Consider the following 25,648-nt stretch of genomic DNA (forward strand, 5'->3'; position numbering starts at 1 on the left):
GAGCTGCATGTGACAGCTGCTGCCTTTGCACAGGGAATAGCCAGAAACATTGGAGTGACACAGCAGACTGAATTCAAAGCTCTTGCAACCCCCTGATCCCAATGGCACGCAACCTGCCCACCGGTTCACTTCCATCCACTTGGATACAACCACTGAGAAGCATGAGCCACATCCATCAGTGTTTCCTACAGTTAAATAGCAACGGCAACGCCTGCATACTCACTCCAGGGTTGCAGGGAGAACAACACTGACTTGAGGGGAAAAGAAAAAAAGAAAGGCAAAGGAAGGGAAGAAGAGGAAAGAAACAGTTCAGCACCAATAAAAACTGCAAAGCATGGCAAAGATGCCGGTCTTGTCCCCATCCTCTGAGAAGGAAGGGAGTGAGGGTTATGAAGGGGCCACCTCTGCTATGGGAGCAGTGTGTATGTGTGGCACATGCCCCAGAGCTGTGGCTCAGATCCCAGGGCTGCAGCACTTCTCTGTTCGCATGCAGACCTGAGTTGGGGACTGGGTCTCAGACTCAAACGGCTCTGATAAGCAGCAGTTCAGCTGCTGACACATCCAGGCTCATGGACAGCCCCAGCAGGCTCGTGCCCAGAGGCATTCAACCCAGCTATATACACATGCCAGCTCAAAGGGGAGATAGTCAGCATAAAAGAGAGAGTACAAAGCACAGGGTGAGGAGGAGAGAAAAAATACCCGGTGTTATACACCCCTAAGCTGTAATGGCATGAAATGTTTTCACATGAGAGGATCTGAAAGAGCCTGTGAAAGCCTGAGCAAACCAATTCTCCCTACTTGCCCCAGCTCACCCCTCTCCAGACCTCACACACATCCCTTTTTGAGGCTGCAGACATTATCAAACCTGCAATGTCCTTCAGTAAGAGTGAGAAAAAACCCTTTCCATTACTGAACATCGTTCAGTTTCTGCCCCTGAGCCATCAGCATGGCCCTGCACAAAGGATGACCAGGGCAGATATGCTAGGAGACTGTAGTTCTCCTGCCCAATGACACCTCTTGGCTCCATGATGAGGAAAAGCCTGTACACACCATGCAGCAGTCTCCACTCAATTTGCACCTGAACCCCGCCTGGAGAACACCACCACACACAGCCTTACTGATCACATACTCCCCACAACCCAAGCTGAGCAGGTGTGAAAGGGAAGCGTTACTTACTAGGCACACGGTTGATAGCTTTCAGGGGTCTTAGGACGCGGACAGTACGGATTGCAGACAAGTTAATGTTTTGGAGATCCAGGGAGTACTCCACCATCCTGCAGAAAGGGAGAGAGAAAAAAAACAAAACAAAACAAAACAAAACATTTAAAAGAATCCAAAATTTTGGTTTGAGCCACAGAGCTGTCACTTCTTCATTGAAGGGTTTCTGGAAATCATGGAGATGAAGCCTGAATCTTTGAGAGCAAAGCTAAAGCCTCTGGGAGCAGGAACAGAGCCCACAGCTCCCCTGGCAGAAAACACAGCTTGTCTGCAGCAAGGCAGAGAGCAGTGACATCGTGCTATGTGGATGCAGGCCAGGAGCTACAATAACACTTACCTGCTGCAACCATCAGGAGAGGAAGAGGTGGATGAAGATGCCCCACCAAAGAGCATGGACTCCTGGCGAGGGCATGCACATGGGGTGGACATTCCCCAGGAGGCCAGGAAGAGGGGGGGCTGCGTGGCCAGTTTTGCTGAGCATTGCCTGCATCGCAGTGGGGTGCTTCCTGTGTTTCCCTCATCTCACAGTGCAGGATGAGGTCCCTGGAGGCGGTTTCAGCTAACCTGTTTTACCTCACATAGAAGCAAACTCTCTACTTAAAGTGGTAACTGCTTTGGCTAGGTGGGAAGGCTTCTCCCATAGCTGTAAAATCACTCCTTTCTGACACCAGCCAAAAGGGGAAAAGCCTAATTTTAGGACATATGCTAGACCTTAGCTTTCCTAACCCAACAGCATGCTCCCTAAATAACCTCAAAGTACAAATAACTATGACTAACGCATTGGCTTTGCTGCAAGAGCAGCAGGTGCAGGTGGAAAAAAGTGACCTGGCCCAGCATCCCTTAGCCCAGTGCTCCCTTCCTCATCCAGTATAGCAAATGTCCAGTAATTTGCCTACCTCTTGGAAAGCATGGTAAGAAACTGGATTATACTAACCATTTACCCCAGCCAGCAATTTCCATCTGAGGATCTCAAAGCATTCTGCATGTTTTAGTGAACACGGGTGCACGAGGCCTCCAGGAAGACATGGGCTGTTGTCACCAGCTTCCCTGGGGTGACCCTGATGTGCAGAGGGGATCAAGAGGGTGACAAAGTTGGCAGGTGAAACAGCAGCAGAGTCAGGACAGGAACTGCTTCTCCTGAATCTCTTCTCAGATGTGAATAATGAAGCTACAAAAAGCTCCCTTTTCCTTAGCCTTTCAACATACCCAAGAGACCAGGAGGGATCAGGGGACACAACCTTTTGTTACTGCACCCCTTCTCAACCAAAACCATTATAATTTATAAAGACAGACCTACAAGTCAAGAATCCAGTAACCTAAAGTCCACCCAAATCCCTCTGCCCAGGAACCACTGAGGAGTGAATTAGAGAGTCTAAGTGGGATGTTGAGAGGGAAATGGGGTACAGCCAGTCCATAAGAAATATCAGGGAGAGGACTTGAATGAAACTTGAATGAAATGGACTGATCCTTCTATCGATTACCCTCTCACTCAAAATGACCTTGAAGAGCAAGTGTCTAGTTATCTCTCTACACCTTTCACAAAGGGGACTTATCAGAGCGATAGATTTTCAAACACAATGGGGTAAACTTGTCAAAGTGTTGTGATTATTCTCTCTCATGCTCTCTTTCTCTCCCTCCCTTACTCCTTTCACTCTGCTCTCTCATGCACTTTTAGAGTAATTGCATGAAATAATTCTTCCTCTGAAATGCAGTGGCATTCATTTACCTCCCTAGAGCTGTCAGTTCCACATATACTGAGTGCAGAGGAGAGGAGAGATTTCATGCAGATAATCAACATATTCACACTCCCCAGAAAATGCAAGCCAAAAAACCTCCACCCCAAATCAAGCAGCAATACTTAGCCTACAGAAAGAATTCATGATAGACAGAGGCTTAGGACCCAGTTAGATAAAACTGAGAAGTGGATATGAAAGGAGGAAGAACACACACGGATATAAATGCACAGACATGACTACAGAGCATCCCACAAAGGACATACCTGCATGGTGCAAATGAACACAGTGCAAAGGGCCTTGAGTAAGCACTGATCAACCTTGCTCCAAAAGCATAAAGCAAGATTGCCTCATCAGCATGTTGTTGCTCCAGAATTAGACAGACCTGCTGAAACTTTAGAACTACGGTTATGGGCAAAGCACCATATGGACATAGCTGTACTGCTCCCAGGATGTGGGCTAACATGTCTTCACAGCACAGACGTGACACGTAGAGGCAGCTTCATGACTGAAGGAGTCCCTGTGCTACAGTCTGTTATAGGGGGTAGATGTATGCACAGAAACATAAAGGTCTCCAAGCTTGTGGAAGTCCCACAGAACTTCCTTTCCTCTCCTAAAAAAACACATCCCCTAGAGCACTGGGTTGCAGTTAGACCTCTGAAGGCAAAAAAAATATTTTTGAGCAGTAGCAGAACAACCTGAAGCACACTATGTCAGATGCCAAATAAGCAAATAGCCCAAAAATACATCTAATTTCAAAAAGTGGTCTTTTCTGAGCTGCAAGCAACCAAATGAGAAGTCCTGAAGAACACTGTGACCCTCACAGAAACTGAGCACAGGGGAAGAACACAGGGCTAGGCCTGAGGTTAAATCAACAGGCAGAGGTGACATCTTTTCTTAGACTTAGCCATGCAAAATTCATTTTAAAATAGAACCTCTGTTTACAAACGGTTTGAGTTTTGTCCTCTTGTGGCTACAGCCATGTTGCTGGAATTACAGTGGGAGTAACCTTAACCAGGTGCACATCACTACTCTCTCCTAGCTGGAATGAGCTTGCCATCTACATAGCACAGTCCGTATGTCACTAAAAAGTTCATAATCATCAAAGTAGCAAGCACGGGTTCTTTCAGAGCAAGATGAATGCTACCCTAGCTGCATCTGTGCAGTTTAGACAGCCAGCGAGCCAGCTTCCTTTAGCCCTCAGTGGCTGCAGATTTGCTGCAATTACGTTCTAGTTTAGCTAGAAAAAACCCCACCAAACAGTAAGTCACTCTGCCATGAAAACATCAGGCTGTTCCCAAGGATGTGTCAGAGAAGGGCAACTGTTAAATTTTTCAGAGAGCAACATTAACAAAAACAAGCTCATCCTTAGAGGGCCCCAGGGCTTTGGCTCTCTTAGCAGACCCCTTCTGCCTACAGTTCTTCCCGAGGCCTCCTGGTCCTGGCTATAACAACAGAGACACATCCAGGATGTTTAAATCCCTGCAGATGAGTTATGCCTATTATAGTCACGTAAATCATATCCAAACAACTTCAACACAATTCCAGCACAATTTTGCATTAGGGCCACTTGTTTTCACCTTTTCGTTCCTAGTGATTGCTTTACCATCAGCTTATGTTCACACTTCTCTTTGCACAAGGGTAGCACACCCATGCCACAATGGACTGCAGGTGACCAGGGTGAAATTAAACCCCATGATTAACAGAAAAGAAGTATTTTCTACATAGGTAAAAATGATGAATCCAAATGTTGCCTTCTTTCTCCAATGAAATGAGATCTCTAAGCACTCTGCTGGAGTCTCTGGGCATCTGCAACATTTCAGGCATTATCAGCCCAGCTGTATCTTTCTCCAGCCAGCCCTGCTCCCCACTGCATGGAAACCCTGTACACTTAACCCCCTCTAGGTTTGGGCTGTACCTGATCTCCTACTGCCACATGTGGAGATGGTGACAGGTTGACAGAGTCAAAAGGGCTCGTTGCAAAAAGCAATCAGTTAGAAACTGGCAGCAGATTTATCTCAGGAGGTTCACATTTTCCCGTGTCTGTGTCTCAAGATATTATGGTGGTGGATTAGGTGCACAGTGCTTATTTTGATTCTCAGACAGGCACCCGACCTTTGGTGCTTGGATCCTTATCACACCAGCAACCCAGGAAACTGTGTGTTTGCTGGGTGTTCATAAAACAAGAGCAGGGAAACATTAAAGCTCGTAAAAAATGGTTGCCTCCTTATTAAACTCCAGGAGCTTCCCAGGCTCCTTGTCCTTGCTCTGTGGCAGCTCAGTGCCACGAGCAAGGGTAGCCCCCACGATCTGACTGCCCTTCAGTCTAGTTCTTCCCTCCTTCTTGGCTGTTTTAAGCATCTCTTGTTTCTAGAAGCCTTAGTTTCTCTAAGATTCAGGGGCAGTCAGACAAAGTCAAGGATGTGCAAAAAAAAAAGCCTGTTCTGGTTGTTAGCTGTCCTTTCCCCTTATCGTGACAGAGCAGGGGGGAACACATATCTCCCAAGGGAGACAGCAGCTCATTTCTGGCACTGCTAAAGCATTTTGTGGCCTCTGGCGTGGGTGGGCAAGTGCAGGGGCAGGTTAGGAAGCTGGAACTATCTAAATCAGAGAGAAACTCCTGATCTGTGATGGAATTTGAGCACTGAGCTGTCAAGATAATTGAATTTATACAGTAATTCTTCTTCCCTCGCTAGAGATTTTCTTCTTCAAAACTTTCCATATGAAACTCTTCTGAAAGGAGAGGGGATTGATGCACGCACTGGCCCCACACCAGACAGCTCAAGGTTGATGCATGATGGGAATGCTGATAGGGTGGGAAATGGGACAGGGGCATTGGCTGCATGCATGGGGTTCATCCTGCAGAAGCAGGGGGCATGTCTGGCAGAAAAATGCCTCTCCACTCAAGCTCTGCCTCCCTCCCCGCTCTCAAGGTATTCCACCTCCTCTCTACCCCTTTTCTCTCTCTTTGCTTGTCTGCAACATTTCCACCTCTCATTTTCATCTTCCTCCTTAACTTCTAGTTTTTCCATTCATCCCTTGCCTTGTCCCTTCATCTTTTCCCACTTCATTTCATATCCTTCAATTCTCTTCCCAATCCTTTCTTTCCTCTTTATTCCTTTTGTCCCTTTCCCTACTGATCATCTTCCTGCTTCCTCCTCCGACTTAGTCTCTGCCTTGCTGATAAACATTAGCATATGCCCAGGCAAGACTGCTCAGCTGAACACACAAGAGACCTTGAGTTTAATGAGACCAAACTAGCTCAAGAAACAAGCAAGCAATTTGTTAGCACATTGCCCCTATCCAGAAAGTGCCTGGTCTCATGTACCTCCATCCCGTGCCAAGCCACTGGAGCAGACAGTGGGGACAAGGGGGCAGTGAACCACCAGCAGTGCAAACTTTCACTGCTCATGAGGTCTCAACAACAGAATAGCTTCACTAGCTACAGCTTGGCACTTCCTTTGCTCCTCTGCACCTGTGAGCTTAAATCTGTCTTGGCACTCTCCACTTCTCCAGCAGCAATGAAACTTGGGAGAGAAATGTTCATTGCCCAGCAGCAGAAATGCATGGCCAGCGTGGCTTTGTGCCAGACACAGGAAGAGCAGACTAACCAGCAGGATGGAGGAATAAAAACTAAGACTATTTAAAACAGACATAGTGAGAATATGAAAACCACATAAGGAGCCCAGAAAATTCAGACTTTATTCTTGCTGTACACGTAACCCAAGATAATGTACTTACACAGTGCCTGGCTAGCAGCTTCCTCTCAATTACATTCAATGAAATCCATGATTAAAACAGTTCAAACATTACCGTTTACCTCTTCATATTTACATCTCCTTACACCTTTATTAGATACTTATTAACTTTCTAACTCTTAGCTCCTGAACTTCTATTTGCTGAAAATTAGCAGCCAAAAAATAATATTTAAAATGTATTCTGGAAGCATTCATGAAAAACACCAAGGCAGTATTTTTCTTATGACACAAAGCCAATATGTTTTTGTCAAATTCAAAAGCTGCCTAATTCCCGTTCTCTGATAGGAGTTTTCAATTGAAATCTAATTAACTGCAGTCTAATCAATTCATATTTCTTTGTCAAATAAATTTGGGTTTGGCACTGAAGCCAGAAACTTTGTGGCTGTGACTTCCTAGCTGTAATTTCAGACTTGCTATGAGTCTCTGTGCAAAGTGAAGCTTTTCCTGCTTGTGGACTTTTATTTGGTCCTTGCATCTATGAACACCTGAGAAGACCAAGGCAGAAGATTGGTTGCTCTCTGCTCTGAATTCCTTCAGCTTCTCAGCTATGTCAAGAGTCTAAGCCTGATGTGTACCTATACCATGACTAGATGTCTTGTGTACAACAACATGCCTTTCTGTTCTCAGCTCCTTGATTTGGCCATCAAATTCCACAAACTAGAATTTCTACCACTTCGAAGATCCAGAACATAGGAGTCATAGGAGAAATATAAGACTAAGTCTGCCAGTTTTCCCTGTCTGAATTTTTGAGTCAGATATCTGTGCCAAAAGTCAGAGCTGACGTCTCTCCATTTACCAAGATGTCCATCTCCCTGATATGAGAGCCATCCCACAGCTAAAATCTCCCACCTGCAGTTTGTGAGGTGGTGGTGGGAGACTGATTTACCCCTAAATCCTCCCACCTTTGTAGTACACATGAGGATGAGAGAAAGGTCTCACTGCCTCTGCTCTGGCTTCAAAGACTGTGGCTACAACACAAAGAAGGAACAAAGCTGGTCCTCTCCCTGGAAAATGTACTCCAGTGGTCTCATATCTTCCCTCTTATATTAATGAGCCATTCTGATGAAAGGAAATTAAAAAGCATGTGCATTGCTAGATCCACCCAGTTCTAGCCCTCTATGGCCAGAGATGTAGCAGTGGGCAGGGGACATGGAGAACAGGGCTGCTCAGGCCCCCCCAGGGGCTCTATTAGCTGAATCTGTGGTATGCAAAAAAGGGAGGGCAGGCAGCAAAATCCACTTACTGGTGCCTACAACTGCCTGGATAGTAAGGACCATCAGCATTGGAGCAACAGCAAGAAGGCAGGAAGAAGAGCACACAACTGAATAGCTAGAACATGGGGCACGGTGGCATTCAAGACACCTGCTTTCAGTCCTTGCTAGGGCTGGACATGCCCTAGCTTGTACACAAGAAGAACTGTAAGCAGGCAGGCACCAGTAAGAGATGAATCTAATCTCTCGCAAACCTATCTGGAGATGTCAGAAGTGAAGCCAGGAGATTTTGACAATGCCTGCCCAGATGCTGGGCAAGAGAGAAGGGCTACTGCTTCCACCCCAAGTCTGCAGCTACAGGACACACATACCAACAGAGAGAAAAAACACACAGCACATGCAAACAGGCTACTTGCCAGCCCCAGGACTGCGGGGATCCCGGGTGGGACTTATTATTTAAGTTTTCTGCACCATGCCACCCCTTTTGCTCTAAGGAGCCACATCCTTACTTGTCCCCAAAGGTCCCCAGGGGCTATGGCAGAAATTAGACTCTTTCTAGGTGTCCCTTTTTCCCTGCTCAGAGAGTTGTGTTGTGGTCCATGACGCTATTTCCTTCACTTGCTCACAACTACAAGAAGACACAACTTTTATCAGTGCATTGAGAATGGGCAGGGGCTTTAGACAGCACAGGGCACCAGCTCGCATGGGCTGTGCTAAGCACATGCAACCACCCAAGCCATATCAGGGCTGCAGTCGCCTATGGACTCCTTAAAAATGTTGTTTTCACAGATGCTCTGGCTCCCAACTGATGGGTTATTTGGACCTGATCTGTGGTGTTCCATGGTGCAGGAGGCATAGGGCTTCCAGGCAGCCCCCAGCACTGAACCTGCTATCAGCTAGCTTGATATATACTCGAAGAGCAAACCGTACTGGCATTTGTACACATTTTGCACAGTTTGGTGCCTCTGGGGCCAGGCTTCAAAATGTACCTTAAATAGATGAGTCGAACTCCTTTCAACACCTACCGTAGCAAGGATGGAATAACATCATATGGAATGTGGCCAGACATTACACAGTAGGCCTCTAAATTGCTCTGCAAACCACAGTGTACTCAGCTAAGTAGTCCTGCTTATCTCTTTTAAAGTTAGAGCTCATCATGCTGCAAAAAGACAACTCGCTGCTGACATAAAAGCTGAAAGATAGAAGAAAAAAAATCCCTTGCTAGTAAAACAAGGACTGCAAAAATTACATCCTTTTTTCCCCCTTTATAACAAAAAAAAAAAAAAAAAAAAAAAAAGAGGTTATAATTCTGTTAGTAAAAAGTAAGACATTTCTTCAGGGAGTGGTAGATCAATCACTAAATACACAGTCAGATCCAGAGCTATAATGCTTAGTATTCTTTAAAAAAAATAACCTGCAACTGTCCTCCACCTCCGGTACAAAACTTTTTTTACTCTTTTTCTTTTTTTTTTCATTGCTCTGCAAGCAAAAGCTGCTGAAAGCTTCCAGAGTCTGAGAGACTGGTCCCTTGCTGCTTGGAATGTGATTATTTCACACCCCTGAACACTCAGATTTCTCTCCAAACTGTGTACTAAGAGAAAACGTCAGAGTTTCTTAATAGTTTTGGAGACATGATATGAAAAGACATAAGCAGGTTTTCACACTGTGATAAGAAAGCCAGAGGGACTCGCCAAGCTCAGATGACTGAAGACAAGTGACGGGGCCTCACTTTTGAAAAGCAGGAGTCTAAACACAGGCTCTGAGCTCCGTATTTCATTGCTTAGGGGAAAAAAGAGAAAATAAAGGGTGTTTGCATTTTGGTCCTACGAGCCTGGTGGTATTGCCTTTTCTTTTTTTCCTTTTTTTTTTTAAAATAAAGCTAAGATTTCACATGGTATGGAATCAGCTTTTAGGGAGGCAAAAAATTAGAGGCAATAATTGAGAACTACACATAACACATGCAGGGTACCACTGCCTTGCTGTCTTGATTCTTCTCTGGTGTGATTCATTTCATTTTGATGACTGCTTCCATTTCAATATGTTGCACATACTATGGATAGTTTTACTAGGAGAAAGCAAATTAAATAATTAGTATCATTAAGGAGGAAAAAGTGAGTGTGTGTTGGGCGTAGGGGTGGAGGGTTATGCTTCCAATATTTCTGCCTTGGGTTAAGATGCTACTTAGCCTACTGCTTGCTGGTTTCCATCTTTATCTGATCACTGCTTGAAACACCGAATTGCTGTATTTATTACAGTTTTCTTTAACTTGCCATAATTTTATAGAAACTTTTATTTGGCATCAAAGATTAGCTAACTAGGATTTTCTGAGCATTCTGCTGTTTACACTGCTGCTAATAAGTATTTAATGGTCTGAGATTTTAAAGTCATAACTATGCAAATTCTGACCACATCCCTGAAGGACCATAGTTAATTAAAAGCAGAATTAAGAGAAAGCAGAAGATTGGCAACACACTTCCAAGTCTTGCAATATTAAGGCCAACCAGGATGTTTCAGGCTAAGCAGCATCTTCCCAGCGTGGAAGGGCACCATGTGATGCCAATTTTGTTTCCCGGTAACGGTGGGCATTTGAGGCTGGGGAGCTGGTACTTCTCATCGTTCAGAGAGTTGCCAGCCCCCATTCCTGGGCTGAAATACAGAGGGATGAACTTGGGGCCATAAGTGTAAACCACTGGCTTCCCAGTAAGGAGAGAGTCAGTGTTCAGAGGTACATGCACTGATGCTGCACAGGTTTGAAAACAGCTTGGATGGATGGATTTGGGAAGCAGCATCACTGCAGGTTTATGGAATAAGGGACACAATATCTAAGGAATTAGGGGAAGCAGAAACCAAGGACAGTAGATATCAGAGAGAAAAGGTACAAATAATAATAATTATTAATCTCAGTTAATAGAAAGCAATACTTTCCAGGCTCCCAGTGTGGAAGCTGCATAAAGCACTCCTGAAGACGAAACTAGCCAAAAGGCACAGGGATTGAGAAGAAATGTTCTGCTCAATCTAAACAGCTATCAGACATGACCAAGAGGGATCTCCAGCTATACAAAGATGCCAGAAAACCCTTTCCAAAGGCTGCATAACTACTCAGAAAGGAAAGGATGCTTTGGAAAAGAAATTAAGATATCAGGACAGCTGCTACTACATACTATAAGTGAAATGAGATTTTAAAAGCAAACTTAGGAAGGTTTTCAAACTTCCAGGACAATGTTTACCCATGATGATGCATTTTGAAATTAATTGCTTTTCTTATCATGATATGCTACAGATTATAGACAATTTCTGAAGAAGATGGACAAGAAATGTTCAGCTGAACTCCTTGGTGACTTATCCTGGCCAACAAGCAAAGGAGATGGAGCAATCTGGTAATGAACTGCTGGCTTGGTGACCTGCATAGGGCAGGAGACTTGCGGAGCACTGGGCTATCCCTGGAGAAGCAGAAATATTAACCAGCATGTCATTAGAAGAAGAATTCATTTTTAGAGAACTGAGACAGACCAGTCAGGAGATTGTTAAATGAAAAGACCAAAGGGGAAAGTGATGAAATTAGGAAAAATGTTAATTCTTACAGAGCCTCCATGTCAAGAACAAAACTAGTTAAGACACTAAAAGTTGTGAAGAGGAGAAAAACAGTGTCATTGATACACCAATGTCAGGGATCTGAGTAATAAAGTGAATAGGAGTTGTTCATTTTATGATCATAAACAGCCTAAATGCCATTAAGAGAGCCTGGGTGGGAAGTTCTCTATGAATGGAATATTAAAATCAAGGATTTTAACCTAGCTAGGGAGGCTCAAGTGGTCAGAAAGGGAGGCGGAGTAGCACACTGTCAAAAATGGCATTTTCTAGTACGGAATCAGTGACAATTTGGAAATGAATAGTTATGGATTAGTTTTCTGCCATATAAATTAAATAATTCCTCCTGGCTAGAGAAATGGGCTGACAGGAGCCTCATGAAATTCAATAGACAAATGCAAGGTCCTGCACCTGTGCTGGACTGACCTGCTGTCTAAGGACATAGGTAGTGGCTCTGCTGAAAAGGACCTGTGGGTCCTGGGGGACAGCGGGCAACACATGGTCCATGTGAGGAAGGCTGACAGTATACCAAGCTGCACCAACAGGAGTGCAGCCAGTAGATGAGGGAAGGGATTATTCCTTTTACTGTCCACATCTAGAATAGTACATTCAGTTTTGGGCCCCCCAATACAAGATGTTGATAAACTGGAGCAAGTTCAATGGAGGGTCACCAAGATGCTCAGGGGCTGAAGCACTTGTCCTTTGAGGAGAGGATGAGGGATGGGGGCTTGTTCAACCTGGAGAAGAGATGATTTTGAAGGGACCTAATAGCAGCTCCTTAGTACCTATGAGGAGGTCAGTAAGGAGATGAAGCCAGGCTCTTCACAGTGGTGCATGGCAGGAGAACAAGACACAACAGACATAAATCCAAGCAGGGAAGAGAGGTTCAGACTAGTTGGAGATAAATCAGCAGTGGGGCTGGAGCACAGAGAGGTGATGCAGTCTCCATCTGTGGTGGTTTTAAAAACTTGACTGGACAACTATGAGCAACTTGAATTTGTTGCTGACTGTCCTTTGAATAAGAAGATTGGACTGGAGACCTCACAAGGTCCTTTCTAACCCGAATTATCTGTGATCCTACGAATGTGATTAGGCATGTCCAGATCACACTAGAAAACAGGCTGACTAGCTGTCTTGGTATTGTTCTGTAATCCACAGGAGAAAAACCCTCCCCTTATCCATCTGCAAGAGTTGAATTTGGGCAGCATGTGTTGGGGACACCTAAATCTCTTTACAGTTCCCCAGCATTTACAGTGATGTGCCTTACAACTCAAAGGAAATTGCATTTAAGGATGGAAGATACAGAGACTGTCTATTAAGTGCTTTTTCTTTTTTTTTTCCTTTTTTTTTTTTTTGTTTTTAATCATAGGACTTAAAGCTAAGACTACTTGATTACATGTGTTATGTACAAATCAAGTAAGGTCATCAACAGAACTAGATATACTTGGTGGATTAGAGAAGCTATATTCATGAAGTTGAAAACACACAGAAACAGCCATGTATCAAACCGGTCAGGCTAAAGACTTTAATACATGAACTGTGGATGACAATCAAGTGGTGTTTAGGAATATTTATCAGGTATCCAAGAAGCTTCAATAGAGACAAGAAAGCTGAAGGGGCTAAAAAGATAGTACAATATAAGTGAAAGCAAAAGCAGCAATGTAATATCAAGAGAGGGGAAGTTGATACCAATGAATATAAATTAGGAGATGGAAATTGTGGAAAAATTGTAAGAGAATTGAACAAGCATGTAAAATGGTACAAGTTAATCACTGGAACAAGAAACCAGAATTGTCACAAACAGTGTAAAGAGGCAGAAAACCTCAGTTACAAAAAAGTTCTATGGGGAAGGTCAGATGATGTATGTGTACCATAAATGATAATGAGCTAGTTTCAGCTCCAGCTGTGATCAAGTATTTTAGGCTGTGCCTATCAAAATAGGGATATTCTAAGATAAGCAAGCCTGGACAATTTATATCCAAGAGTTTTAAAAGAGATGGCCAGAAAAGATCTGGACTGCTACTGATAATTTTTGATTAGTCTCAGAAAGCCAGGAAAGCATCCAAGGGTCAAAGAAATTCTGCTGTTGTGCCAGTACTTTAGCAACACAGCAATCTCAATGGGCTGACTGGATTGATTCTGATCCCAATACAGTAATGAAATCGCCAATATACAGTTTTGATAGATTGTGGATTAAAGGTGGGTAATAAAATTAACCATAATCAACACAGGTTTAAGGAAAAATAGACATCATCAAACTAATGTGCTATAATTTCTTATGAGATTACAAGTCTACAAGTAATTATGTTGATATGGATGGAATGATATGAAATCATCATGACATACATTAGCTGGAGAAAAACTGGCTAAGTAATAAACCTCACATGCAACAGTAAATGGGGACTCATTCATGAGCAGATGTACTTCTGTAATGCAGAATTCTTGTTGCTCTGTTCTTTATTTATTTATCACAACCTAGCAGAAAATTAAAAAAAAAAAAAAAATAAAATCACTGGTGGATTTTGCAGTTGAAGCATATTTTTGGGAGAACAGAAAAGAAATGAAGAGAACAAGTCAGCGATATAGAACAGTATGAGCTGCTTTGGAAATGCAAATAATACATATTCCTGCGTGAACAAATGGAACAGCATACATCTAGGAACAAAGCTTTCTGTTCCTACTAATAGGAAGGGATTTTCTCTCTTCAGAAGAGGAGACTGAGAGGAAAAAACCCCAACCAACCAAGCTGGGAGCCAGTAGAGAAAGCAGCTGAATGAATTGTTAGGGAGCTGCTGCAATTGATCAGGTGGGCTACTGCAATGCTTGACAGTAGGAACTAGGAAATTTCAGGCTAGAACAGAGGGACAGTGTTACCACTGAAGGCACTGAAGCAGCTACACAGAGTACTGTGTCTTGTTCTGATGTCCACCACTTTTAAAAGCTGTTAAAAAACACTGCAAGTTATGTCTCAAAATGCCAAAATATACAAGTCGTGCCATTCTTTTCATCAAAGGTGAGGTCAGGATGGGATTTGACCACAGCTTATGAGATCTATGTGGCAAATTCCAGTGTGATAATGGAGAGAGGCAAAGTCGGTGCATTCTCTGAAAGGTAGATCAGCCTCTCCTCAGCCACTGGACTCCATGCAGCAAGTAGTTAAGGACAGATTTTGGACATATTTTGGGCACACACTTGTAAACACAATCATCCCCCCAGTCACATAGTGAAGCCCTCTCCTCCTTAACCTACCTACCTATTTACAGAAGTAAATTGCATACCGGATCATGTTGTGGGGATGCTGCAGAAGAGGGCAGAGACAGACATAATTCCCACCACAGATCGTTAATTACAGCATTTGGCTCAAGAGAGGCAAAACAACTACTCACTCAATGGAATTAATGCCCCCAAGCCCAGGCAGGTTGTATGAATTCACTCCTTGCATGGGGACCCTCAGGACAGAGTCATGGGAAGGGACATCTCCCTTTCCAGAAGGACAGTGGCATCATCTCCAACTGCACACAAACACAACTGCTTCACAGAGTAGAGCAACCAGGAGAAATTGCTTCCTCTTTTTGCTAGAGAACTGCCTGGCTTAAAAAGTTGATGAGTACTATCCCAGAAATAAGTGACTCTTCTCCTAAAATCACGCACATATAGACACTGGCTGACATTTCCAATATGATTAGTGTGCACATTAGCTAACTTTCAAAACATAGTAGGCTCTCAACTTTAGGAAGCTGCCCTCTGAAGCTGCCTCAGATCAAGCTCTCCAAATGCACCCATCATTGTGGGAAACAAATGACGACAGACAAGACCTAATCACAAATGCAGGGGAAGAGGGACTCCTACCAGGACAGCTGGTAATGAGCACAGTCTGCTTGAAATGTCTGGGAACCTGCAACCTCCTGTTGCCAGCGAGCAGTTGGGAACTGGAGCATCGGCAAGCTGAATCTGCAGCCCTGACTGCTTGTGGGCACAAGGGCATCAGCATTTTTCAACCCAAATTACCTCACTCAGTTTTAGGAGCTCCAAGGGGAACAATGGAGGAGAGTGTTGACTTAGGACTGTTTGGGTTTTTTTTCTAATCCTTTCTGAAAAAATGGTGTTGAAGGTGGTTGGGGGAGGGAATGTGCAAGAGGGGAGAAAGTTCTGGTGATGTCAGCTCCTATCGCCATGGAAACTGAACATTTTTAGTGACAATGGAGTCTTCCTCCTTGAGCTGCTGGGTTGCGTGGGGAGCAGGGGCAAGCAGGGCAGGGCCATGTGAGGGAATTCAGCTAACTAAAACTATAGCTTCTGGCTTTCCAAGGAAGTGAGGAGAAAACTACAAATGAATGCCTGAATACATGGTTTATGTAACCAAAACGCCGTCTGGGGCAATAGCAGCAAATCGTCATTATGCTCTTTGATAAAACACACTGTCATGCAGCTAGCCAGATAGAGGTATCTCAGCTGCCCAGGAATGCCTGACAGAGCAGTCCCTTGCCTGCACTTTGCTTTTCCATGCTACAGTTTATTCTTTCAACCTTTGCTGCCTCAGTGTTTAGTTGAAAAGGGAGAAGGGAAGAGAAGGGGCTAGGAAGTACAGTCCTTATTCTTAAAATTGAGAGAATCTGCACATCTTCTAGGTAGTGCATCACTTCCTAACATCACGGACGTTTCCTTGAGAGACAAATTTATGACCTCCCTTGCAGGCAATGAAAGTCCAGGACCATGAAAAGGAGAAGGCCCTTAGAGAAAACTGATTAGCATCTGATCAGGATTTAACTCACTGGCATGGAGAAAAGATGCAAGACCTAATGCAGGATGTCTTCTCTTAGTCAGAAGGCTAAAGCAGCATCTGGACCCACAGTAAGCTGAAGCCATGATCCAGGTGTGGGAACACTCAGGATAAAGCTTGGTGCTTAAATTTAAGGTTAAATAAAAGCCTACAGTCTGTATGTAAGGGCAAGTTTGAGCCTTGGATTTGATTTAAACAGTGCAGACAATTTTAATGAATTTCAAAGAATAATGAATTAATAACCACAAGCTTTTATAACTCAAAATACATTATATAGTCATTAGTTCTATATAACTAAATGGAAAAATCTTTCTTTAGCAGAAGTCTTTTGAGATCACATATTCTAATGAGATTACTATCATTTCAGCCTGACACCTCATGAGGACAATTGTATAGAAATCAGGAAACAAATTTCTTTCAGTTTTGGATCTGAAATGAAAAGTCCTCCACACTGGCTATTTTACACCTAAGGAGTTGATTCTAAGTCTCCTTGGCATTGAAAGGAGTTCAGATATGAGCTTTTTTCCTAGTACTGCTATCAGATGCACAAAAGACTCTCTCCTCAAATTTCTGCCAGCAGTGGTGACAGAGAGAAACATATAAATGGAGTTTACTGCCTTCTCACCTAAGTAGCATGGATTTCACTTGTTTCCTGCATGGAATAAGCACTTGAGCTCAACCTCTTTCATTTAGCATTGCCCCACTGATTTCTTCATCTCTCCAGATAGCATGCTCGCAGGGACACCAGGCAGAGGAAGACTTCCCCAGTGTCCAAGCCTTTTACCCCATATGCTAGGGATCCTGTGCCCACCTAGAAAAGCCTTCCTCCCAGCATACCACAGCACATCACCCACACAGAGGAGCACCATGGGCTCCAAGGTCCCCCCTTCAAACACACTATTCTTCCCTTTCCTCCTCAAAGGCTGCTGTGGTAGGGTCTTGCTCTCCTTGCATCCAGTCACCAGTAATTTTACCACCAGGAGCTCAGGCTAGAACATACAATGATCTGTCTTTTCTCACCACCATATGTCAGGTACTTTAACTTACCCTTTCCTGATGAACTCACAGTCCCCATGCCAGGCCATTTTAAATCAGATGCTCATCACAGCAGGCTCAGCCACAAGAAAGATTTTCCCATCTCACACATGTTGTGTTAATTCAGAAAAAGCTACAGCTTTCATCTGCCTGTCCTCCTTTCATGCATAAGCTGGATGAGAATCAGCTTTCAAACTTTTCCAAATGAACTGAGTTTGAAAATCTCTGCTCCCCCAAGAAGCAAACAATTATATGCCCCTCCAGAGGGAATGACTTCCAAGTCTTGCTATAGAAGAACTGTGTCAAAAGCAAATATAAAGACAGTACTGCTCTGCACCACAGGGGAAAAGTCTGAAAAGTGAGCTCAAACTCACTGCTGGCTCAGTCAGCAATACGCACACTTCCAGGTTACAACAAATGCAGCTAATTCCTTGCTAGGAGAAAAAGGAAAGTGTGGGTTTCTCTCTGAAAAGACGTTCACTTGTTTGCTGTGAGAACAGCAATATTACATATTTATTTCTGACTTTTTTTTTTTTTTTAGTATACCACAAGGCAATCTAATTGAAAATTGATAAATTCCAAAAAAACCACATGGCCACTGGTATCAGAGATGGACATTTTGCTCTGATTCAATAGGCAAATCCTGGTAAGCTTTCCTCTTCATACATGCTCAAATCAGAGCTTCACCATAGCAACTTTGTTGTAAAAAACACTCAAATGTCAACCTGTCCCAATAGTACCATGGGTAAGCCCAGTGCAATACAAAGACAAAAAGCCCAGAGTAACAAAAATTACATTCCTACTCTTGAAACACTGCTGCTGGAAACAGAGAAGCTAGCTTGGTTCTGGTAAAGGTTACACCTGTTCCACTCAGACTTTTTTTTTTTTTTTTAAAGTTTCTGGGCTAGCTCTTCAGCTGTACAAATTAACACCCTCTAGTGAAGTTGTGCGAGATAGATGGCTGCATATCACCTGGAGAGATAAGCTACCTTTTCTACTGTTTCTTCCATAGACTGCTAACCCCAGCATGTCTGATTCCAGTTCAGCAGATGTACCAGAGCAGCACCAGAGTGGAAACTTTCCACTCAGTTACATCATTTCTGTTCCATGCAAGACTCTAGCAAACACAGAATGAAAAACCCCAGAAACTATCAACCTACCCAGCCATGACGATGAAGAAATCCAGACGGTTCCAGGTATCTCCAAGGTAACACTTCTTGCCAAAGATCCCCAGAGCCACCATCTTTAAGACCATTTCCATAGCAAAGAAGATGAAGATGAAATCATCAAATACCTGCCAAACAGAAACCCAAGAGTACATTTGATAAGCATTCTCAGCCTTAACACACAGAATGTGAGATAAATACAAATTTCAGTACTTCTGAAAATGAGTTAGAGGAAGCCTGGAAAAGCTTCTTCCATGCAGCCCTGGCATCACAGCTTCCTGTTGTTAAAGTAAGCAACGGGCTTTTATAGTTTTATTTTTCCCCATGGGTTAAGGAATTGACATACGCTCCTTACATGGACCTGAAAGGATGTGCTGGCTTAGCACGAGCCAGTCCAAACCTGGCCAGGGAAAGACCATCCCTTCCAAGGTCTCCCAGGAGGGATTCCTCATCACCCTGCTGTAAATGGCTCAGCTGAGGACAGCGCATACCAATCACAGATGGAGGCTTCAGATATCTGAACTTCGCAGCCTCAGCAGCACTATAGGTGACAACCTTTGCTGTCACCTTCTTTATGGGGAAGCAGCAAGCACAGCTAGTGCATTTGTAGGCTGGATGTACCCATGTCCCTTCTTAGCATACCTTCTATTTCTTCTCTGTTTAGGCATCCTGAATGCCACATTACCTGTGGACTCAGTAGTACCCTTGCTCCTAAGAGTAAGTAGCAAATGCATTGTGGGCTGCTATTCTCTCCTGCCTGGATTCTCTAACCTTAGTTATTTCTCCCTGGCTTACCTCTGAGCTATACATCTTGTAGCTGTCTATGTGAGGAAGTCCCTGCTTATGCACAGGATCAGGAAGGTTATCCTGATCCTGTGGCCTTGCATGGTCATAAGTAAACTTCATTCGTTATCTCTCTTTCACCCCATTCACCTTCTCAAAGTAAGCTCTTGCCATTTTACTTCCTGCCAGAGACATGCTTGCCAACCTGTCTGGAAAAGTGCTGCCCACAGGCTGAACAAAAGCATGCATGAAAATTTGTGACATAAACTGAGGCACCATCACAACAAGAAGGAAGACGTCTTACCTGCAAGATTTTACACCTGTCAGAAAGGCAGTCCATATCCTCACACGGCTGGTACATCCCCAGGGTAACGCAGTTTAACAAAATCACCATCATGCTAACACACTCAAACCAGGTGGAAAAGAGTCAAGGAAAGCTTCTGTAAAAACATCATGGCTGAGATAAGCTTGCTCAAGGCTTGGGGTAACAAAAAGGGAAGACTAAGGGAAATAACAACTGCTGATAGGCTGATTTATTACATTCTTATGTTTTTCCCTCTCAGTTCCTGAGGAAAAGAGGAAAGTGGGGGTAGCACAAAGGCCTACGGTATCTATATAAAGTCAAATCATTTCCATAGTTAAACACATGCTTGCTCCTCTCCTGTTGGTTTGCTGAGTACCTTCCCTCGTTGGTTTACTGACTCTTCTAAATAAATGGAAGATCCTTTTCTTGGTGGCCTATACTCAAACACATCAGAGATCTCTCTGAGATCTCTTCCAGTACTTAAAGGAGGTCTACAAGAAAGATGGAGGGGGACTCTTTATCAGGCAGAGTAGCAATAGGATGAGGGGTAACTGTTTTAAAACTGAAAGAGTGTAGACTTAGATTAGATATTAGGAAGAAATTCTTTACTGTGAGGGTGGTGAGGCACTGGAACAGGTTGCCTAGAGAAGTTGTGGATGCCCCCGCCCTGGAAGCGTTCAAGGCCAGGTTGGACAGGGCTTTGAACAACCTGATCTAGTGAAAGGTCTCCCTGCCCTGGCAGGGGTGTTTGGAACTAGATGATCTTTAAGGTCTCTTCCAACCCAAACCACTATGATTCTATGATCTAGGGATCTAAAGGAAAATGAACAGCTGGATCTTTGTGTGAGTCTAGTGATTCCTCTTCTGGGAAGGGGGTACAACACAAGGCTAGAAGTCTCACTCTTTCCCTTCTGGGAAGAACTTAGAGATGAAGAGTTGCCATATTAGAAGAGATCAGTGGTCCATCTAATCTATTATTCTGCTTACAGCAGTGACCCATGCTGGATAAAACTCCACAATGTGCCTAATTAAGTTATTCAGTAACCATGGGGGGAAATTGCATTTCTGACCCCAGTTGGTGATCTGTTTATGCCCTAAAGCATGAGTATTGATAGCCCTTATAATTGTTTTCTCAGCTACACTGGTGTCCCTGCAGATGCTTTGCTTATTCATTTGAATCCTTTGTTGATAATCTTACTAAAATATCTGCTTTGATAATAGTTGGCAACCATGAGCTACACTGGCTAATTATACTTTACATTAAAAATTGTTTCCTCCTATTTATTTTTAATTTGTTGCCTTTTAATTTCATAAAGTGCCACTTCATTTATATGTTACAGAAGAGGATAAAAATGGTCTATTTGTGTGACCTTCTCTGTGCTCTCCACACCCTCTACCTCTCTCCTTTTCACCATCCCTCTCCTCCTGAAGGAGTCTTAAGACCTAATACACACTTATCTAAGAACTCATTTACAGTATTTTAGCTCTAAAAGTGGACATGTATCTGTGATATCTTTCCAGGGTTAGCACTGCAAAGCAGTAATGTAGATCTAATTAGAATGGACCTTCAACTTCTGGCAGAACCATCCTTCTTGGGTATTTTAAACACACTTCAAACATATCTGCTCAGTTTCCATTTTCAGACATTTTTTTTATTTATTTAAAATAACAAAGCCAAGAAATTATCCATTTAAAATACAACCCATTGACTGAGTGCACCCATTTTCAGTCCTTGCAGAACTGAATCCAAAATGGTGGCTTGTATCTCTGGTCACTTCTGAAAGACACTCACCATCTGTGGTTCATTCTGAGCAACTCTTCCATGTTCATTCTCTGACTGATTCATGACTAACATGCACATTCTGTTCTAGAAGATTATTAATTCTTTCTCTTCTGCTTCACCTGGTTTTTGGTTAGCTACTTTCAGTTGAAAAATCAGACAAGAGCAGGGCATCAGCTCTACTGTGCCAATCATGCTATGAGGTGATTTCAAGAACATGTCATCACTATCCCTCACTAAGTTAATCCCAGGTGCTGTACAAAGTGATGCATGTGGAGCCCACCCTCAATGTAGGCTTCAAAAACCAGAAGCCTTTTCTGAGAGGAATACACCAAAAGGACATGAATAGGATGTTTGCCCTCAGAGGTCTACACAACACAACTTCAACTTTCCACCTTTCTCTCTCTTACATGTATCTTTAATGATCTGATCCAAAGCCCAGGAAAGCAATCGGAGAGGTTTACATTAACTCCCACAGGGTATTTGGGTAAGACTGCAATTCTCTTCTGGACTTTTCAAAATCCGTTCGGCATCATCTTTCACAGAATTACAGAACCACAGAATGGTTAAAGGTGGAAGACACCTCTGGAGGTCATCTTGTCCAAGACACCTGCTCAAAGTAGCATCAACTACAGCAGATTGCTCAGGGGCACTTCCAGTTGGGTTTTGAATATCTCCAAGGATGGAGGCACCATCCTTGCTCTCTGGGCAACCTGTTCCAGTGTTTGACTGTCTACACAGTGAAAAAGTGTTTTCTTATGTTTAAAATGGATATCCCATGTTTCAGGCTGTGCCCGTTGCCTCTTGCCCTGTCACTGGCACTGAGCAGTCTGTCTCCTTTATACTCCTCCCATCAGGTATTTATCCCCCTGAGCCTTCTCTTCTCCAGGCTGAGCAGTCCCAGCTCTCTCAGCCTTTCCGTTTTGCAGCAGGTGCTTTGACAGCTACTGGAAAGGCAGCATCAATGAAACACTGACAGAGGGATCAGTGCTGAATAACACTCTTCAAGGGGCCAACAGTGTTTTGGTGTAGGCTGAGCCAATGGCAGCAAAAGTCCCTCTCCCTTAGCATAAGGCAGTCAAGAGAGATACGGACAGAGCCAGTGCTTAGAACAGCCCTGTATGAAATTAATACATAAAAAATTAAAAACAGAAATTGTTTTAAAAGCCAGGGTTTTTTTCCTTCTTCGGCAAACATCCAGAAAACATGACACAAGAGACCTGGGGGCAGAGAGTACTACTCTCTAACTGCAACCAAATTCAGGGAGTTCAGGCAAAGGAGCTCAAAGTCAGGGGCTTATCTCATACAGATCTACACTTCTGTGCACATGCTTTGGCAGCAGCAATGCATGGGTGGTCAGGATGCTTCCGTGCTCCCTTTGCTCCTCTTGCTCCCCTTGCAGTGCCCCCCTCCAGGCCACGCAGATCACAGCAGGGTGCCTTCGGGCAGCTGACAAGACCCCAAAGCACAAGACCTGGCCAGCCACAGCGAGCACTCCCAAAAATATTGCAGTTTGGGCCAGATGTACAAGGCCCTCATCTTCCTGCTCAAAAAGCTGTGGCCAGCTGCACTCAAATTTCTCCTCCCCTACTTTTTGGATACCAGCTCTCTGAAAGTTTGCCAGCATTGTCCAGGCTTCCCAAAGACACTGCTGAATCTCTGGTTGCTCCCAGGCCATTAAAGCAATGTTAGGAAAAGCTGGTTAGGAAAACCCTATAGTTTTCCTTTCAGAGCAGACAGGGACCCTGAAAAGGCACATCCAACCTGCAGCGGAGAGTAAGAAAGTGCAAGAAGAAAACTGGAACATTTCCTGCCCGGAGTCGGCAGAGGTTGCTGCCTGCTTGGGTCGGTGGAGGGGGTAATCAGAAGTACCCGCTGCCTTCAATGTGTCACCGCTGTCATCCACAGCGACTGCCTCCCGTCACCACAGCAACAGCCTGCAGCCAGGTTTATCATCTTTCTTTCGGTGATGCCTCCCCCTCCCTGCATCTTTCACCCCCTCCTTTTCCCTGTGCCTGAGCCTGTAATTAATTTCAGCTGCCGACAAAGCTGGTCTTCACAATCTGCATCATTCAGTCAGAAGTTTCATTATTAATTAAATTCTTTCAAAGTGCAAATCTCCTAATTACAAGTGAACCCATGCACATGCTTTCCCCCCGCCCCAGCCCTTCCTTCCCACAGCCCCACTCCCAACATCTTTCCCAGCAAGGTTGGGGGCCTCCAATGGGTTTTGGAAACTAAAAGGAGACCCAGGCATTTCTGCCTATGGTCAGCTCCTCTCAGTCACCACAAGATGCTTCAGAGAAAGGTACCACAAAACCCACAGCAATCCACTATTAATAGCTTGCCCTTAAAGGGAGGCTTTTTTCCTTAACAGTGACGGTTCACAGCTGATTCAAGCCCTTACAGATAAAGGGGCCATGGCACTCATCTGAAAAATGAAAAACCATGAACGAGAAAGGTTTCCTGACTCCTTTAACCATGGGCTATTCTCATTAGCCACATAAATGTCTCCTCCTTGTAAAAGTCCTCTTAAGCTCTTGCCTTCAGCACTGTCTTGTGGCATCAAGATCTATATCTAGGTTAATTATATTTTGCCTAAAACACATTTCCTTGTATTGGTTCTATAGTTGGTGCCTGCCTGTGGCAGTGACACTTTGCTTTGCTGATTGGTGCCATCCTTGTCCCTCTACACCCTGAGCAGTGCCTGGCCAGCTTCTGGCCAGAGACAACCACCATGTATCCATTGACCCTCCATCATGTTTTCCAATAGACAGAGCAAACCTGGGATGGGGAGAGACTCAAGGGGGATATGCATCACCAGCATACACCATGAAAGAACCATCATTCACCCCAAACCATCTGGGATGGAGTCAGGGCTGAAAGACATAAGTCACAGCATAGTTAAGGAGATCTACAAGTGTTTCTGGGAGCTGGACATGTTGCACTAGTGCTTGATAACATCATCTTGCATTACACATAGTCATGTTAGAAACAGGTGATGGGATAGAGGCAAAGATTTTGGGCTCAATTTCTGAATGATAAATAGCAGAAGCAAGGTATGCTATATTGGAGCTGTAAATAGCTTGCACCTGGAAAACTGGGTACCACTTAATGTTCTTGGGATCAGCCTCAATCTCTGCTTTTTATCACTAACAAAAATACAATAGAGCAAAACAAAACAATACTTTGGGGTCCCCTCTCCTCTTTCTCCATCATCAGCTAAAGAGTAAGAGTACACCAGGCACTAAGAGCTCCCCAGTGGCTGTCACTCCTAACAGTGCAGAAAATATATAAGCTTTATAATCATGACAATCCCTCAGCCTTTCCTGTTGCTATCTTCGAACCACTCATAGGGTACGCCTTGTGCCAATTCAGGTCTTGAATATCTCAGACCTGTTTAACCTGCAGTAGAAATGCCTTGGCTACAAAACACCTACAGCAGGGGGAAAAAGTGAGCCCTGTGGTGTGGCTGGTCATGGCAGCACCTGCTCCTGCCTCAAAACAGAGAGAAGAGCCTGCTGCAGTAGAGCAGTGACTGAACTGGAAACATGGAGCCCTATGCAATGCATCCCAAACACTGATCACCCATGCACACAACTCCTTGTGGCCTCCCCCCTCCAAGCTGGTGCCAAGCAGGCACAGCTCTGAGCACCCCACAGGTGAGACATCACATTTGCATGATCACTCTTCTCTGCTTCCCCTCTGGGCTCCTCTCCACCTACTCCTCATCTCACCAGCTAAATGGCTGCAGCCTGTGATTCCAGTTTGCGGTGACTGCATTTTCTTTCCCTCCTTTTGAAGTAAGCTAAGGACAGTGGAGTGTTCCTTCCCTGCTTTGTGACCCTCCTGCAAGAAGTCACTAGGATTCTGTAACTGCAACAGGACAGTTAATATTTCATTTATAATGGAAGGAGGGATTTGTGTTGGGAAGGTCAGAGAAACAGTAGCTCCAGAGAAAGAAGTGTCTATTTTCTCTCCCTCACTGCTGTTGGCTTTTGCAGATGCCCTCACAGGGGAGGGTTGTTTTTTTTCCCCTCCTACTTTTTTCTTATCACTACTCACTTGTTTTTTTCCCCTCTATGCTGATGCATAGGAGTTTCATGGTCTTTTTCTACGAAACAAGCCAACAGAAGCAACAGGGTTCTTTCTCTTCAGCCTCAATCTGTTAAGCTAACCCACTAGAAAAAGTTGAATGTAACATCTGATGCTCAGAGGAAAATACATCTCAAAATGTGTTTGTGTTCAAATAGATCAAAACAATCAAAACATTTCTCAGAACAAAAAGCTTT

The 25,648-nt window shown here is 44.0% G+C and overlaps 1 protein-coding gene across 3 annotated transcripts in view; it reads right to left on the reverse strand.

The window, feature by feature from the left end:
• CACNA1I (calcium voltage-gated channel subunit alpha1 I) overlaps positions 1–25,648 on the reverse strand; it is a 178,116-nt gene that overhangs the window by 74,732 nt on the left and 77,736 nt on the right. For all 3 annotated transcript variants that reach the window (XM_074871112.1, XM_074871111.1, XM_074871110.1), the window contains exons 3-5: positions 19,577–19,688; positions 18,484–18,617; positions 1,177–1,274 (exon numbers count right to left, since the gene is read on the reverse strand). In XM_074871112.1, coding sequence (XP_074727213.1) covers positions 1,177–1,274; positions 18,484–18,617; positions 19,577–19,688 — 344 coding nt within the window. The remainder of the gene's footprint in view (positions 1–1,176; positions 1,275–18,483; positions 18,618–19,576; positions 19,689–25,648) is intronic.

The sequence above is a fragment of the Strix uralensis genome, chromosome 5 (genome assembly GCF_047716275.1).
Source record: "Strix uralensis isolate ZFMK-TIS-50842 chromosome 5, bStrUra1, whole genome shotgun sequence".
Classification (NCBI taxonomy): Eukaryota; Metazoa; Chordata; class Aves; order Strigiformes; family Strigidae; genus Strix; species Strix uralensis.